Source organism: Drosophila miranda, chromosome 4, assembly GCF_003369915.1.
Source record: "Drosophila miranda strain MSH22 chromosome 4, D.miranda_PacBio2.1, whole genome shotgun sequence".
In the NCBI taxonomy this organism is placed as follows: domain Eukaryota; kingdom Metazoa; phylum Arthropoda; class Insecta; order Diptera; family Drosophilidae; genus Drosophila; species Drosophila miranda.
The window spans coordinates 28,450,982-28,466,834 of record NC_046677.1 but is presented as its reverse complement, the minus strand read 5'-3'; the positions used below and the strand labels follow the sequence as shown (position 1 = coordinate 28,466,834).

Genomic DNA, 15,853 nt, shown 5'->3' with positions numbered 1-15,853 from the left:
TTACTTATAATTTGATTAAAAGTCGGCACAAAAATCATTGCTAAAAGATGATAAACAATTTCCGGCATTTCATAAATTAGAGACTTTGTTTGATGGCAAAAGTTCTGCCCACATATGATTTTCTTGGGAGCATTCTTTGTGTATTGTTTTTTGGATAGGGGGTACATTCATTTTAGATGGAAGTTTGAGCTATAGAAAAGGAGGGGAAGTGTATTAAAATACAGGGTATCAATATATGAAAGGATCGGTAAAGGATGTACTGGATGACTAACCATCACTAGTCCATCATTCCATCTCTTCGAGATATGATTCCATCTTCTCAGATCTCCAAGGAAACTGATTTATTTCCAATTTCTTTGTAATTTTGAGGTTTATTCTGAGATCTTTCTTATTAATTTGGTCTACAACATATGAGAATCTGATTGGCTTCCATTTAATGATTTTGCAAAGGTAGATCCCTCTTTCCTTCTACGCAAAGTATCTATCAGATAAATAACATACATATCTCCCAAAAGGGTACCTGAATCTTCGTTTTAAGCCTTCATTTCAGGCCACAATATGTATAATTATAAATTTGCCAAAACCAAAAACCAAGTGCGAAACGGCGAACATTCCGCCAACGCCCCAGCCCAACTCAAGTGTTTTTTAGTTGCTTCTTTGTTTCCATATCAGAAACTATTACAGGAGCCATAAAATATAGCATAGTAGAAGCCAGAGACCAAATGGATTTCCAGTACATTTACGTGTATCTCAGCGGGCGGCGGGCATAAAGATTGCTTCGTAATTCATGTTGAAGTATAATTTAGTTTTTTTTTTCCTCTGCTGGCTCTCAGATATTTTGCGTGTTTTGGCCTGTTTGTTGTTGTTGCTTTCTGTCTCATGGCCAGCCAGAAAGGCGATGTCGGGCGACGATTTCCTGAGCTCATTAAGACCTCCCATTCAAAAAATTGGCACCCAGACAAAGTTGGGTTTGACTGAATGAACGACTGACTGACTGACTGAAATACTTGCTTTAATTAAGATTTAATATACATATATATATATTTGTAATGGCAAAAGGAAGTTATTAAAGTTAAAAATATAAGCTAAATTTAAGAGGGTTTTGAAAAAATGTCAAGAGTAGAGTTCTTATTATCGTTCGGGGACTACTTATTTCTGATTTGGGTTTGTTTTTCGCTGGTTACATTTTATAGAGCTATTAACTTATCAAAAACCATTGACAGGCAATTGGGGCTATAAATTATATCAGGGTAGATATCATTATAAAAAGAAGCCGTTTATGGAGGAGATACCAGGTGCGACCTTCTTTTTGTACTCCTATTGTGCAGATTCCCACGACTATCTTTTTTTTATAGTACAAATATTAAATTATATTGATAAAACATTTATTCTCAAGGAAATTTTGATAAAATGATAGAAAAAACCCATGATTCAAGGCAAGGTAGAAACAGATCTTTCTTAAATTCCGTTTGATAGATTTTATTTTGTAAAATTAAAAATATTTTTTATGATTATAACATTTTTTTGTAGCAATTATATCATATAGAACTATTTTTTAAAATTAAAAAAGATCCTAAAAGTATGCTTTGCAAATTTTAGGCGATTTTTGAACGTTTTTGAATGCCAGAACACCCCTTACTGAGTGGTGTAACATTTACCCTTTCTGCTTAATGTAAAATGTTTACTTTTTTGTCACACAAGTTCACACTTTAACCCTCATTAAGGCCGCCAGCCAAGCCCCATGTGTGTGGTTTGGTTGCCAAAAAAGCAAACCCATCCCAAGCACAGACCCCACACAGAGACAGAGAGCCAGAGCCACAACAAATAACTTTCAAACTATGCAAATCAGATACAAAAGCAACAGAAAAGAGAAGGTGTTGGGCTGAGATAAACTCTTAACACATTCTTATACGATGGAATTACTCATTTGGGTCAGAGATGGCCAAGATTCAGCCAGCCAACAAACCACTCTGCTCTGCTCTGTCCGATGTATCAGATTAAGTTACCAATTCTTCAATGAGCCATAAACAACAAGATTTAGTAACCTCAATTTGCATATATCCGTACCCGTACCCGTACCCGCACTCGTACTCGTACTCGTATTTCTGGTAAAAAGTTGGGCAAACTGCAGTTTCTTTTGGTCTGGTTTTGCATTGTCCGACATTGGTCCGAGTGGGTGGCCAATAACCAATAAAGTCAACAAATTGTTATGCCTCCGTGGTGATTATTTTTACAGCTTGTTAAACAATCCAATTTGGTTGGTTGTTGTTTCGGACATGACTACCTACCAGAAAAATGCAACAAAGTGAGGAAATACCATATAAAACGAGGGGGAAGACTTGCTTCATCCGCCATTAAAAATGGAAGCCCAAAGTAAATAATACTCGTAGAAATATATTATTTTTGATTAATGATCAAGCTTTACTCTTTGGACATTCAGCAAAATGGTTAATAGAAAGCTTAGACAGAGGCCAATCCCCGAAAATAATGTTTTATTTATGATTTCTATGGCACGCAATGGAAGCAAAAAGGCATAAGGCCAAACAAAATTCAGTTAAGTAAAGAACAGCAGAAGGAGAACCCTGAAAGGAGAATCAAATTCGTTTAAGTCGAGAACAGAGAAATTCACTTGGAATTCTTTAGAAATAGAATCAAAGCGAATACTGACATCATCCCAAGTATCTTTTGCGTCTCAAAGTCTGACAAATCTCATTAGAAATGCATTTGCAAAGTCAAAACAACAAAAATGACAGCAAAAAACCTGAGAAGAGCTCGAAAAATAACGAAAAAAAAAACCCAAATAGATTTAAGGTTCAATTTAAAAACCCAACTATTGGTTAAACACTAAACTCTAGAGGAAAATATGGAAATTTATAAGCATGTGGGCAGCGGATAAATGATTTTCCAAAGACTTTTCCTTCACAACTTTGTGGGCGTCAACAGCTAATGGAATGATAAGCCGATAAACAGTCCATTATCATCCGAAAAAAATGCAAATGAACCCGAATCGGATCTTATCGCCACTTAACCTTTGGGGCGGCACACTGAGAAAGTCAATCTGTCAAAAACGCACACATAAATATCGAAAATCGTTGAGCGTCTGTCTGTCTCTGGGCTCTGTTTCGGTAGCTCCACACACAGACACACAAGAGATATGTACAATATCTCAGAGCATGCTGAAGTAAAGCAGAACGTAAAGGCATTTAGGAGTGCCGTGCCCCATACATCAATCAATTTGCCAATCATGTGGGTTGGCTACGAAAAGCAAAACAAAACGAAGACAGAGCTCGGAGGAAACACTAGAGAGAGGGGAAACGCATACGATAAACGAAAGAGAAGGTGTTGAAACTGTAGGGGAAAATAAATCACTATTTATGGGGTGCTTTAGTGACATAACTAGAAGAATTTAAAATAATTATTTTATACAAATTTATGACAATAATTTTGCATTAATATTTTATGCAAATTTCTTGTAAGCTTTTTTTTTTGTATTATTTTTTGTACTGCAAACTACAATGGTCACAAAAACTTTTTCTTAATCCTTTCTTGGAGAATTTCGTTGAATATTAGTTGAAATTTATCATTTCAAAGGTAGTGGATCGGTTAAACTGATGTTTTCCAAAGTTTATATGAAGAAAAACCCAAAATTAAATTAATATCATTAGAGTTCTTCTAGTTTCTCCTAGAAAACATTTAAATTCCTAAATCTGAAGGCCACAAATTTACCATAAATACATATCTCTGCCAAATATTTAAACACATTCATATGCAAGTTTTTTAAGTAAATTTGACAACTTTTTTGGCACTTGCCAGCCCCGTACCAAATGTCAGAACTTGAAATGGAACTTCAAAAGTTTTTATGCCGAAACAAAATGCGCATTGACCACAGCATAGCACAGCACAAATCAAGTTTAAGTACAGTACAACAACAAAACTAAACAAAATTATGTAGAAAAAATAAACAGCAACACTAACGACAAATGTTAGTGTGGGCTGAAACAAATGTAATTGCGCGTGTCGAAATGTGGAACAACAAAAACCAAAAACAACAAAAAAAACAAACACAAAAGAGAAGCTAGAGGTGGAGCAACAGATCTACACTCAGGGAGATACAGAGCCATATATTAAACAGATACTCAACCAGAGAGCAATAGATACAAATACGTAAACAGACAGTCATATAGATACACAGATACACCCCCAGACAGGCAGACAGACAGACAGACAGTCAGTCAGTCGCTTGGTCGTCATTCTGCCTACAACTTTTGCGATTCTAAACTTTTGATAAATTTATTTGTCTGCCCGGCTGCTCGGAAAAACAATTGAATATTTTTGCCGGCCGGCTTTGACTTCATTTAAAATGCACGAAACGCAACGAAAACACAAAGAGAGAGAGAGGGAGAGAGAGAGAACACAAAACAGAAGACGGAAAAAAGAAACAAAATAAATGAATGTGCTTAGTGCATTTTAAAATTTCTCAATGCGAATGGGCATGGCATGGCATGGCATGGTGTGAATGAGTGACACGCCGCCAGGCAGCAGACAAGCAGAGAAAAGAGACGGAAAGAGAGGCGGACGGACAGACAGAGCGGGAATAGATACTGAAGAGAGATAGTAGGTGAAAAGTGTTAACTACGTTTTCATGGTGCGGTTAACGGCGTTCCACGATCGGCCACAGAAAAATGCCAAGACGTGCCAAAAAGCCCCCTCCCGCCCCGCCGCGCACCTAGCCTTTTCTGATCTCCTGTCAAACGGATTGCATAAACGTTAAAGAGTGGTTTGGTTGCGAAATACAGAGAAAGATGTAGGGAAATGTGGAAAGCAATGAAGGGAACTGCAGAGAAAGATTCAGAGAAATGCAGGGAAAAAATGCAGAGAGCAAAAAGGCAGTAACTGCAGAGAGTAAACATTTTGTTGCTTAAGCCAGATAAACTGTTGCAACATGTTTAAGCCATCAATTTGGCGGCTATAACAAAGTTTAGCATTCGAGTGTTTCCCCTTCCCTGCCTTGGGGGGGTTAGTGCTCGTCTTAGGCAGTGCTCGTAAAACTGTCAAACAGACAAGTGGATGGTCTGGAGTGGAGAAAGAGATGTGGTTCCCAGTCGTGGTCTTGGGACTGATGTCGGGAGACCCACTTTATGGGCGTGTGCTAAGAAAGAAAGCAGACACCTAAGAAGGTAAATAATCACAGAATTTTGAGCTGATAATCGGTGTATGGACAAGGATATGAAATCCTTCATTGCAGACCGGCAATGAGTGCTCCCAGAATGATGCGATTTTGGGAAATACTATCCTCGAGAATACATTTCTAGAGCCAGCTATCACATCACATTTTTCAATGGCTTTACTTTCAATCGCTTAAATCCAACCGGGCATTACGTATACCACCTGTTGACCACTTCATTGGTTTATAAATATTGCACAAACATTATAAAAATAAATGCTTAGGTCATTCGCAGCAGGCAGAAACTTTTGCTCGTGAAAGCTTATCAATAAACTGAATAAAAATCAAGAACGAGAGCTTTTTTACCATGCTCTAGGCCAAGTCCAGTTCCCAGACCAGTCCGTAACCGAAACAGAAACCGATTCGGAATCAGAGTCGAGTTATTTAAATTTTGTAAGGCAAAAGAAATCACGCTATGCACACCTCGTGCATATCTAAGGAATAATTCTGCAATAACTGGTCACGTTTTTCCGGTGCTGGAAATTATGCAAATCACAAATCACATATCGCTTTGCGGGGGCGGAGGGCGGAACGCCTTAGAAGGGTGCAAAAAGGCAATTGATTGATGGATACAATGGAACGCTGCATGCAGCCATGAGGCGTGAGGTAACTCCAGATTGCAAATATGTACATGACCTCCGCGGGAGAACTCCAGCCATGTTCTATCTAGGGTACAGATAAGATTGGGGGTGGGAGCTATTGTTAGAGTGGGGAAACTACTATTGAAAGAGATGACTTATGAGGGTGCAGTGGCACTGCGCTATTGGATTCTCATTCGAAGGCGAGAAGTTCCTTACAAAATGTACTTATAGATTTACTACCTGGACGATCTGCATGGTATGGTCATCGGAGAATGTTACGCACAACCTTCGGTATTTTCGAACGATTCTCTGAACTAAAGCCGGATTCCTCCAACTGTTCAACTATTAAGCACGTTCTTTGACATGAAGTACTTTTATATTACTTTGTTGATTGTTGGCAATATATAAAACTATATTATATTATATTGGGATTTTTCGAGTTTAATCTTATTCTCATGTAAAGGTCAAACCATTCAACAACAACATATTTGTCCTATTTTATATTATTTTGCTAGATTTATCACTCCTTTTTTCTCTGTAATTGGCACCTCTGTACTACATTACAGTATTCCCTCACTATCCTAAAGATTCTCGTCCAAGAAGTTGGTTTGAAATACAGAAGGGAGTATAACAGCTCCCATAGATCGAACAGAACATAATCTTTGCCCTTGGATGCGCCCATGGGGATGTCGTCTATGCCTTTTCTAGCTTTTACTAGTATCTCCTTTAGGCTTCATCTTTTATACTCTCTGCCGTAAGTATCTTCAAGTAAGTATCTCCCCCTCTATCTATTAAAAAGATTCATCGATTATTTATTTCAGATCAGGTTCAATAATTTCCCTTCTATTATGGCAAGCATTGTTTTTCCTTTGTTTTTCCATGCTTGAGAGATGAGCCACCATCTCGCCTACGAATACTCCCCTCGGTTCGCAGGTCAGTCTGCCAATCTTTTACGCCTTGTTGCCCCCAAGAAAAATCCAGATCCAACCTGACACTTGCTCTGTGGCTCTATATATATATATATATATTATATTCGTGCAACAACAATTGAGTGTGTGAGTGTTGTTTTTTGGCTCAGTTCATTGACACTTTTTCGGAAAAAACTTGTTATAATTTCATGGGTTACAATTCGCTATTTGCCTCTGCCCTCTCTCCTTCTCTCTCTCCCTCTCTCTCTCTCTCTCTGTCTCTGTGGCTCATTTGTGGCTCTAACTGTTTTGCATTGTTTTATGGTCAACTTGATGTTTTTTGTTCACACATGGGAAACAGCGCCATGCCACGACTGGAAACACGACTTGCTGCAACAGTTTCCATTTAATGAAAGGTGTGTGTGTGTGTGTGTGTGTGTGGGGCAGGGGGCAAGTGGTGGCCAGGGGGTCACACCCATGTGGGCCAGAATAGTATGTTGCACCAGAAAATAGTGCCACTCGGTGGTAAGCATTTACCGTTTCAACAACTATTTTATGTTCCACAACTAAACGGATCTTTCCCACTGTCTCTGTTTTGTAATAAACTTCAGCTCTCCCTCTCTCTCTCGCTCTCTCTATTCTCTTTCCCTCACGAGTGTGCATATGTATGTGCTCTACATAATGTTCTTGTAATTAGCCTTTGGGGCGATTTGTCAGAGGGCCTGAAAGTTGTCACGTTCCTGTCTTCGAGTTAGGGAATGGCATGCCATGGCATGGCATGGCATGGAATGATGATGATGTTCGCTCTCTTGTGGTTTTCTAAGCATGAAATTTCATGGCTATATCGTGAGTTCTTTGACAGGCGATAAAAGATATATGGGGCTGGTGACATTACAGCAAGTGGGTGACAATTGACTGGGAATGTTAAATGTATTTTGTACTCAGGAGTTCGAGAATGTGATGCTAAGTTATTTAAGATGTATGTATCTTTAGATGTGGAGTCGGGGGGGAAACTGTTTGAGCGATTTCTGGAAGGGATCTCTACTTTTAGGGAATAAAGTGCCAGTCCTTGAGTAGAGCAGCAATGGTCATCATGCACAATATATGTATTTTGTTTTTCTTCTAGCAAGTACTCAGGAATCACTATATAGTGCCTATATTCCCATACCCATTAGTAAACATGTAATTATTATTTTTGTACTTCTCATCTTTAGCCCAAGTATCATTAATGCAACCATTTATCCACTCATCCATCCATATCTCTTGTATCTTGTATCTTGTATCTGTTGCAAGCCTTTTTACCCATCCTCATAGCCGCCTTATCCGTTCATACATAATTCATAGGATAACCCGCATTAATCCCATAAACAACATCTCAGATCTCACTTTCAGCACCACATATCTATTTATCCACCAAGCCAACAATTATTTTCTATTCACTCTGGAAAACCGGAAACTACAGCCTTGAAAAGACTCCACCCACACTCACAGCAGGGCTGCCACAAGTAAATGCAACTGTAATTGGGCTTAATAGTCGAGTTAATAAGTAAAAGATGGCACACGCCCCAAGGCCCCGACCAAATGAGGTTCAAACAGAGGAGAGCTCTGAAACGAACTCTGGCTCGGGCACTGGGCATCGGGCATCGGGCACTGGCACTGGCACTGGACCCAACCCAAAAGAGTGGCCGAAAAGCATTAATCATGCAAATGGCCCAAACACTTTTTCCCCTCCCAAACATCCAGAAAATACAGACAAAAAACAGCAGCAGCGGCAGCGGCAGCCCCAGTCTATGGGTGACTGCGCTCCCACCAACAAAATTTTCTAAGGTATAAGGAAAAGCGAGAAGAAAACAAGAAAAAAAGGGAAAACAATTTGTGAGGCGTTCGGCCAAGCGGCCAAGAGTTTTCCACATGGCCGCACAAGAAATTAGCAAATACTAGAAATGAGATCAGACGAGGAATGGAACACAGATGCAATAGATACAGTGCTATACCATTCGAGTAGATGCAATAGCTGGATGGTATATCAGTTTCGAGATTTTCCAATAAGAAAAGCTACAATGTAAATTTAATCAAGGAAAAACCTTCAAAGAGAGAAGCAACAGAAACACAAACACAAAAAAAAAACGCATTGGCGGTGAAAAGTTGAAAGTAAAAGGAAAGACGGCCAAGACGGGAACGACTTTCCCAAAACGGCAGCAAAAGGCTACTCTAGACGGGTCTGGTCTTAAGCCACTTTTACCCCCTCCACCACCCCCTCCTGCGCCTCCTCTTGGGTGCTCTTTGCGTGGGTGTGTCGCTGGCTCAAAAAGCGCATTGGGGATTAGCATATATTAGCGCCCCAAGCGGCATGCAACCAGACCAGACCAGAGCAGAGCAGAGGAGAGCAGAGCAGAGAAAACTAAAGGAGATCCAGGCCAAAAAAGCCAAATGGCAAAGGGGGGAAAACAAGTTCAAACCACTACGACGATTGGATACGCTGCAAATGGGGAACTGGGAAAAACTCTCTTTTGGCGAGGTCACCAAAGGTGGTGCTTTCTTAATGAACATCATGTTTATGGCAGAGAGACTTGAAGAACTAGAAAAGGGAAACCCCAGAAGGCAAAGAAGGTAGGGTTCTTCTATTTATCCTATGGATGATTCATAGTTTCAAGCGTACTTCAGGCAAATCCCTTATAAGAATGTGATCCATTTCGGTGCTAAAACTGCATCTTCTTAAGGATAATTCCAGTTCCTAAAAGATACTATAAAATAATTGAATCTTAGGTTATGGATTGCATATAAATCTCTAAGCTTTTCTACAAAGTCTCCCCGTAAGTCCATGCATAGGTGTTCTTTGAAGGACCCTACACTCTCCAAAAATCCCTATAAATTATGCACTTGATCACTCCAACTAAACCTTAATTATAATCATGAATGTTTAATCCTCTTGTCCTTTTCATAAAGGCCACACAATCAAGCAAAACACCCATCAATATTAGAGTAGATCCCAAAGAAGGCTCTCAAGTGGCGTAGAGGTCGTGTGTGGTGGGTGGGTGGCTGGGTGGTTGGGTGTTGCAGCGCTGAGTGAGTGGTTTCTTTTTTGTTTCTATTGGCTTTAAGGCTCCATTCATTGTGCGGCTTTCAGTGGCTTAGTGGCCAAAGCCAGCCAAAGCCCAAAGCTCTGGCATAAATTAAAAGTCGGATATTGTTTCAATAGACGACGACGTCTCGGTTGCATTGTCTCTAATCTTCAGGCCCGAGATCTGGTGGGGCTTTGCGGAGAGAAGTGGGGGCCTGACAGCCCGAGAGGAGCGGCAGCTTTGACTTTCAATATTCGTCGTGTTTTGTCGCATGCCCAAAAGCCTTTCAATTAAACGAGCCGCACGTTTTTTAGCCCCAACCCCAACCCCAGTCCCAGCCGCAGCCTCAGCCACTGAGGAAAATGCATTTTAACGCCAAACATTCAACACCAACCAAATGCTGGCTACAAAAAAGCAACAAAACAACAAAAAAATAGGTGAAGCAAAGCAATAAACAACAACAATGTTCAACATTTATATAAATTGGAAGTACAGTGGAGATTCCATAAACAAGTGGTTAAAAAAAAATATGTTTTAGGAGAAATTTTGTAATAGAAAAAATATATAATAAAGAAAATAAAAACAATTAAAAAATTATAATAAAAAAGAATACTGTAAGAGGAAGAGCGTGAATTTTTGTTCCGTCTGGCTATTAAAATGAACCGCTCTAAACCAAATCTTGTAGATACGGTCATTCTCTATGATTCTGCCACAGATTTGAGTTCTTTGTGGAGGCCTAATTGGGCGTGGCAAAATTTTGAAGCTAGCTTGATTAAGTGTGATATCACAGGAGTTGGATACAAAATTTCGTAGCTCTAGTTTTAATAGCCTCTGAGAACTAGGCGTCAAACAAGACGGAACTACAGACATGGCTAAATCGACTCGGCTATTGACGCTAATCAAGAATAAATATACTTTATGAGGTCGTTCTTCCACATCGACCACAAAACTAATATATGTACTTATCCCCATACTCTTTGAGTATCGGCTATAAAAATAAATGTTTAATCTAGAAAGGGCATCATTTTTCTATAATTTCTATGAACCCCCTCCCAGTTTTGCTCTTCAATCGCGTACATTTTCTTTAAGAATCACTTACTTTTTCCTCACCCTCCCATTAAATCCAACAAAACTCCCAGCATCGATGACAATTTGATAAATCTAATTTCGCCATAAAATCCCAGCACTCCCATTAAGATATCAAATCTATCGCTCAATAGAGAGTCCCCACTGTATGTGGTAAGCATATTTTGTTACATTTTGAGGCCAAAGTTGGGTTGGGGCTGCTGCTGTCTGGGCTTTGGGCCTCCTTTGGACAAGGGACCAGGGACCAGGGGCCTGCCTGACTCATGACATACCGCATATTGATATAATTTTTCTCTTATTTTTTTCTGCAGATACAAAAAGAAAACTCAAATGATATGCCACAAGATACGAGTACGAGTACGAGCTGGAGTGCGACTGCGAGTGCATGCCACTAAATGATGTATGACCATTGCCGGGGAATGGAATGGAATGGAATTGGATTGAAATGGATTGGAAATGGTATTGAAAAAGAGGGCTGGGTCTCCGCTGGGTCTCGATCTGCAGACAAAGGAAATCTCTGTTTAGAGCCAATGGGCTGCACTTTTCCTCAGAATTTTCCTCAAGTGAAAAGCGACAAAGAGTGAGAGATTGCATTTAATCAGTGTATAAATCGGTTTTAATTAATCATTGAATGGCGAGATTCTTTCGAAAGGAAAGTGGGAAATGAAGTGGAAAGCGGATGGAAAGAGAAAGAGATAAAAGTCAAGGCTGGGGAAATGCATATCCGCTTCCTTTCACCAAAAAAAAAAAAGAGTACGAGCGGGAAATGGAAAACCCAAATGGAGGCAGACCGCTTGGTGCCACCTGCCACCTGTGCCACATCACCTGCCGCCACAAGCTTCAAGTTGATTGAAAGTTAATTAAGTTTGCGGCGCCTCTGATTCCCAGGCTTCCCTTTAATTTAATTGAAATTCTGTTCGATTTGTTTGCATTTCGCTGCGTCTAAGCCTCTAATCTCGCAATGAAAGCCCCCCCTCTTCTGTTATCAGAGGAACAGGGAACATGTGGCTCCGTGATAGGTTCCACCCCCGAACGATCATTGAACGATCATTAGCCAAAATTATTACATGATGTCAGGCCGCCAATTCAAACAGTTTTTCTACGTTTTGGAGGTCTGTTTGGAGATAAGTGTATATTATGATATTATAGGAACACGTTTTGTGGGGATTTTAATTGGATATTTAGCTCGGAGATTGTCTAGGCTTGGAGTGAGACAGACGTGGGTGTATGGGAGTGTTATTATTGAAGGAAGAGAGGAATTATGAATGATCTGGGAACTATAGATTGATTTGATCTAGGAGTGGCATATTCTATGGAAATATATGTGCAATTGATCTGAATTATCGCTCTACGGGAGCTTCGTGTCTTCCTGTAAAACATATATCAATAATTCCAATTATTTTCATTTAATTTCTCTTTCTGCAACATCTTCGGACTCTCAATCATTGATTGACAAATCAATTCCCAAAGAAAACTAATAAGAAGAATGATTAACACTCGTTCAAGAAGAGTTTTCACTTTGTTCGAATGCCATAAAAAGAGAATCGTTTAGGCCATATTTAGAAGAGAAGAGAAGGCGATCCGATCCAGCCAAGAAAGTCAGTCTTTCAAACACTTTGTGCCTGGGGATAAATGCTTACAAAACGACGACACTTTACTTTCTGGCCGGGTCTGTGCGATGTGTACTCCTTCTACAGGCACCACCCGCTTCTCCTCCTCCTCCTCCGCCGCATTCACCTTCTCCCTGTCTCATTGCAGTTAGAAAGTCTCGCGCTGGAGACTAATAGCATAATATGATAAACGACAGAGGAGACTTGATGAACACTTTCCCAACAAAACCGAGACAGGCAGCAAGAGACGGCCAGAGAGAGGAGGAGGAGAGTGCAGGGAAGGCTGGTCATTAGAAGAAAACATTGCCATGAGACAGACTTGCAAGACAGCTTTACATTGGTTTTGTTTCTAGCGGACACAAAAGTAGAACATAACAAGAAATGGGAAACAAAGGATAGTCGAGGTGTTTGATACTCTACAAGAGAATTTTTAAAGAAATAAACGTACATTATTTATAGCACAGATAATCCTTTCTTTGTCTCCATACCAAACATCTCTGATGGAAAATCTCAATAACCTCTAACCAAAAAAAAAGAGTAATAGAAATAGAAGAGGAAAATCGAGACGACTGCTGCTGCATTTTCCCCCCAAACAGCTTTTCCGCGAGAGTTGCCACAGAGAGGGAGAGGGGGCAGACATCAGAGGGGGGATTGCGTTTTGCTTTCAATTTGCCAAGTAGCCAACGGAATGGATAACACGGCGTATGAGCAATGTGCAGGCTGCTGCGTGGAGGCTGAGACTGCGGCTGCGGCTGCAAAAAGGAGAAGCAGCATATGGGCCAAAACAATTACGGCTGAAAATGAAGTTGTTTCTTGCTGTTGCTGTTGCTGCGCGGTGGTGGTGGTGTGGGCGTGGCAGTAGAGGGGCAATTATGTCCATCATTCGTGTAGAAAGAAAAGTGGGGGCATCTGCATATGGAAAATGCAGGAAAAAGCCCCCCAAGTGCAGAAGCAATGTTTTCTGCTCCAAAAAGCTCAAAGCGGCTGTGAAAATGATTTTTCTCTGCAAGATCAGATGGAAAAACACAGCAAAGAAAATGCCCAGGAAAAATCATATTTCCATTTGGCAACAAAGTGGCCGAAAAAAATGAAAACGAAAGGAGGTAAAAAAAAACTTTTACACAGAAATTAAAAAAAAAACAAAACAAAAAAAAAACAAGGAAAATGCAAATTGCGTGTGAAAATGCTGTTTGATTATCGACAACGACCTTGAACTTTGGCTTCAGCCATGGGGCATAAAGAGGGGGGAGGAGGGGGCTGCATCCGAGAGATACCTCGTTAAATCAAAATGCTTGCACAGGTTTTTTTTCCTGTTTTATTGCTGCCCCTCTGCTGCTGCACAGCCGTAACTTGATTAATTATTGCCGCATTACGCAAGTCGTTGAAACGTTGAAAAGTTTCTGTTGTTGCCTTTTGCTGTTGATTTTTCTCCCCACGGCTGCAATCGGGGAAAACAAATTAGAAAATTGTTTGCCGCAAATTGCGACGCTGACATTTGCAAAAGTTTTCCAGCCTTTTTCTCTCAAACCAGAAAAAAACCAAAAAGTTGTCTTGCATGCGGCCTAAAACCAATGAAGGAACCAGGCTTATAATTAGGAGATCAGGCGATGGATAGATGGCATAATAAAGGTCAAAAGGGGTAGACGGAAAGAGCTAGAGAGATAAGGTTGAACATGGAAAAGGTTTTTAAGGATTGGGTGTGGATCTAACCTTAATAAAACTAAAGCCCAGGGAAATATCTTATAAACAAAATGGAGGATCGCCTGGGAAGGTTCTTCTTCAGACACTCTTAAATATATCTGCCCAATAAGAGCTTTCTTTATTAATGTTTAACATTTAAAAAAGGAATTTTTCTGTTTATTACAAAAGAAAGGCTGAAACGACACTTCTAAAAAGTATCCCAAAGAATTCTACAAAAAACCATTCCCTAAGGCCATGTTTAAGCTTAAGAACAGCTTAGAAGTAGGCCTTGCCCAAAGAAAAGTCCACATTCCAAGCATCGTCGAAGAGAAAGGCACTTGCAAAAACACAGCTTCATGTGCAAAAAGCCTCATAGAAAGGCTCTCAATAAAAAGAAGAATGTAGAAATTCCTCTACGGGAAGAGGCTCTCCTGCTCGGATTTCTAAAGAGTAAAGGTTTTAGTTTAAAATTCCAAAAAAAGGCGAAAAGCCAAGCCCAAGGAAAAATCAAATATAAATGCCATGTGCGCAAAGTGCCCCAAGAAAACAGAGGCCAGAGACCTCCTCTTATATTGCCCCACAAAAGAGAGCACACAGTTCCATCCATTCAGAAATTAAATGAATGCAAAAAAAGGTCCAAGAAATTAACATAATTAGAGGAAAATGCAATGCACTCATCGTGGATCGTAGCCCATTCATGGAACAATATGGAGTAAATTATGATGGGGGCAGGTTTTCTGTTTGTTGTTTTTGGAACTCACTTTTTCGCTGCGCTCATAGTTCGCTGGGAACTTGGGTGAGGAGCCGCCACCAAAAACTGATGATGGCGATGGCGTTAGCGGCGTGGATGCCGCTGTGGATGTCGATGCCGATGTCGATGTGGATCTGGAGGGGGACTGCAGCGCCATGCGCTGGTGGTGCAGCGTGGAGAGCGATGGCGTTGACATCGACAGCGATGTTGGGGTCATGATTAAATGCCGCATGATGGTGGCAGGGGCAGCAAACACCACGCTGTGTTGTGTGTCGCCTCACTTTTTCACTTAATTTTTTCTCTCACTTTTTCACCAAATTTTCCACACTTTTCACTTGTTTTTTTGTGTATTTGTATTTGTTGCTATTGTGTGTGTGTTTCTTTTTTCTTTTGTGATTTTACATTTTCACAATTACATTGTTTTTTGTGTGTTTTTGTTTTGGTTAACGATTCGTCACATTCCGTTTTGTGCTGCTGCTCTTTTCTGCTCCTATATTTTATTCATTTTCTCTCTCTCTCTTGTTCTCTTTTTCAGTGTAAATGTCAATCGCTTTTGTGGGGCAAAACATTTTGCTAAAAACAACACACAAATTTTAATAAGCTGCGGGCAATGGCGAGGGCAGGGAAAGGTAGGGTTCTAGGGGGAAGTGGCATTCAACAGCTGCTGCTGCTGCTGCCGCTGCGGTGGCGACTTCTGCGGCGGATGTTGACAGAACAGTCATCGCAAATAGGGTTACGTTCTGAATAACAGCAATAAAACAGTTTGCTATTTGCTATACAATTTCTCTGTTTTTTACTGCTTCAAAGATTCCCCAAAAATTATGTATCAATATTATGTTATGTTTCTTGTTGCTTCTTTCAATTCATTTTACAAGGTTTTTTCTATGGTTTTTTGGCCCCTACACAATTTTCTACATATTTTGTATACTCTATAATATTAACCAAATTTAT

The 15,853-nt window shown here is 40.1% G+C and overlaps 1 protein-coding gene across 8 annotated transcripts in view; it reads right to left on the bottom strand.

Moving 5' to 3' along the window:
* LOC108162769 (mitogen-activated protein kinase-binding protein 1) overlaps positions 1-15,853 on the bottom strand; it is an 84,008-nt gene that overhangs the window by 25,914 nt on the left and 42,241 nt on the right. The window contains exon 1 of one of the 8 annotated variants that reach the window (XM_017297664.2): positions 14,913-15,258. The exons of 3 other annotated variants lie outside the window; for them this stretch is intronic. In XM_017297664.2, the coding sequence (XP_017153153.1) occupies positions 14,913-15,134 (222 nt within the window). In that variant the 5' untranslated portion in view covers positions 15,135-15,258. Of the gene's footprint in view, positions 1-14,912; positions 15,259-15,853 lie in introns of those variants that run through there. 4 more of the 8 variants (XM_033394085.1, XM_017297663.2, XM_017297656.2 and 1 more) reach the window with 4 other exon arrangements.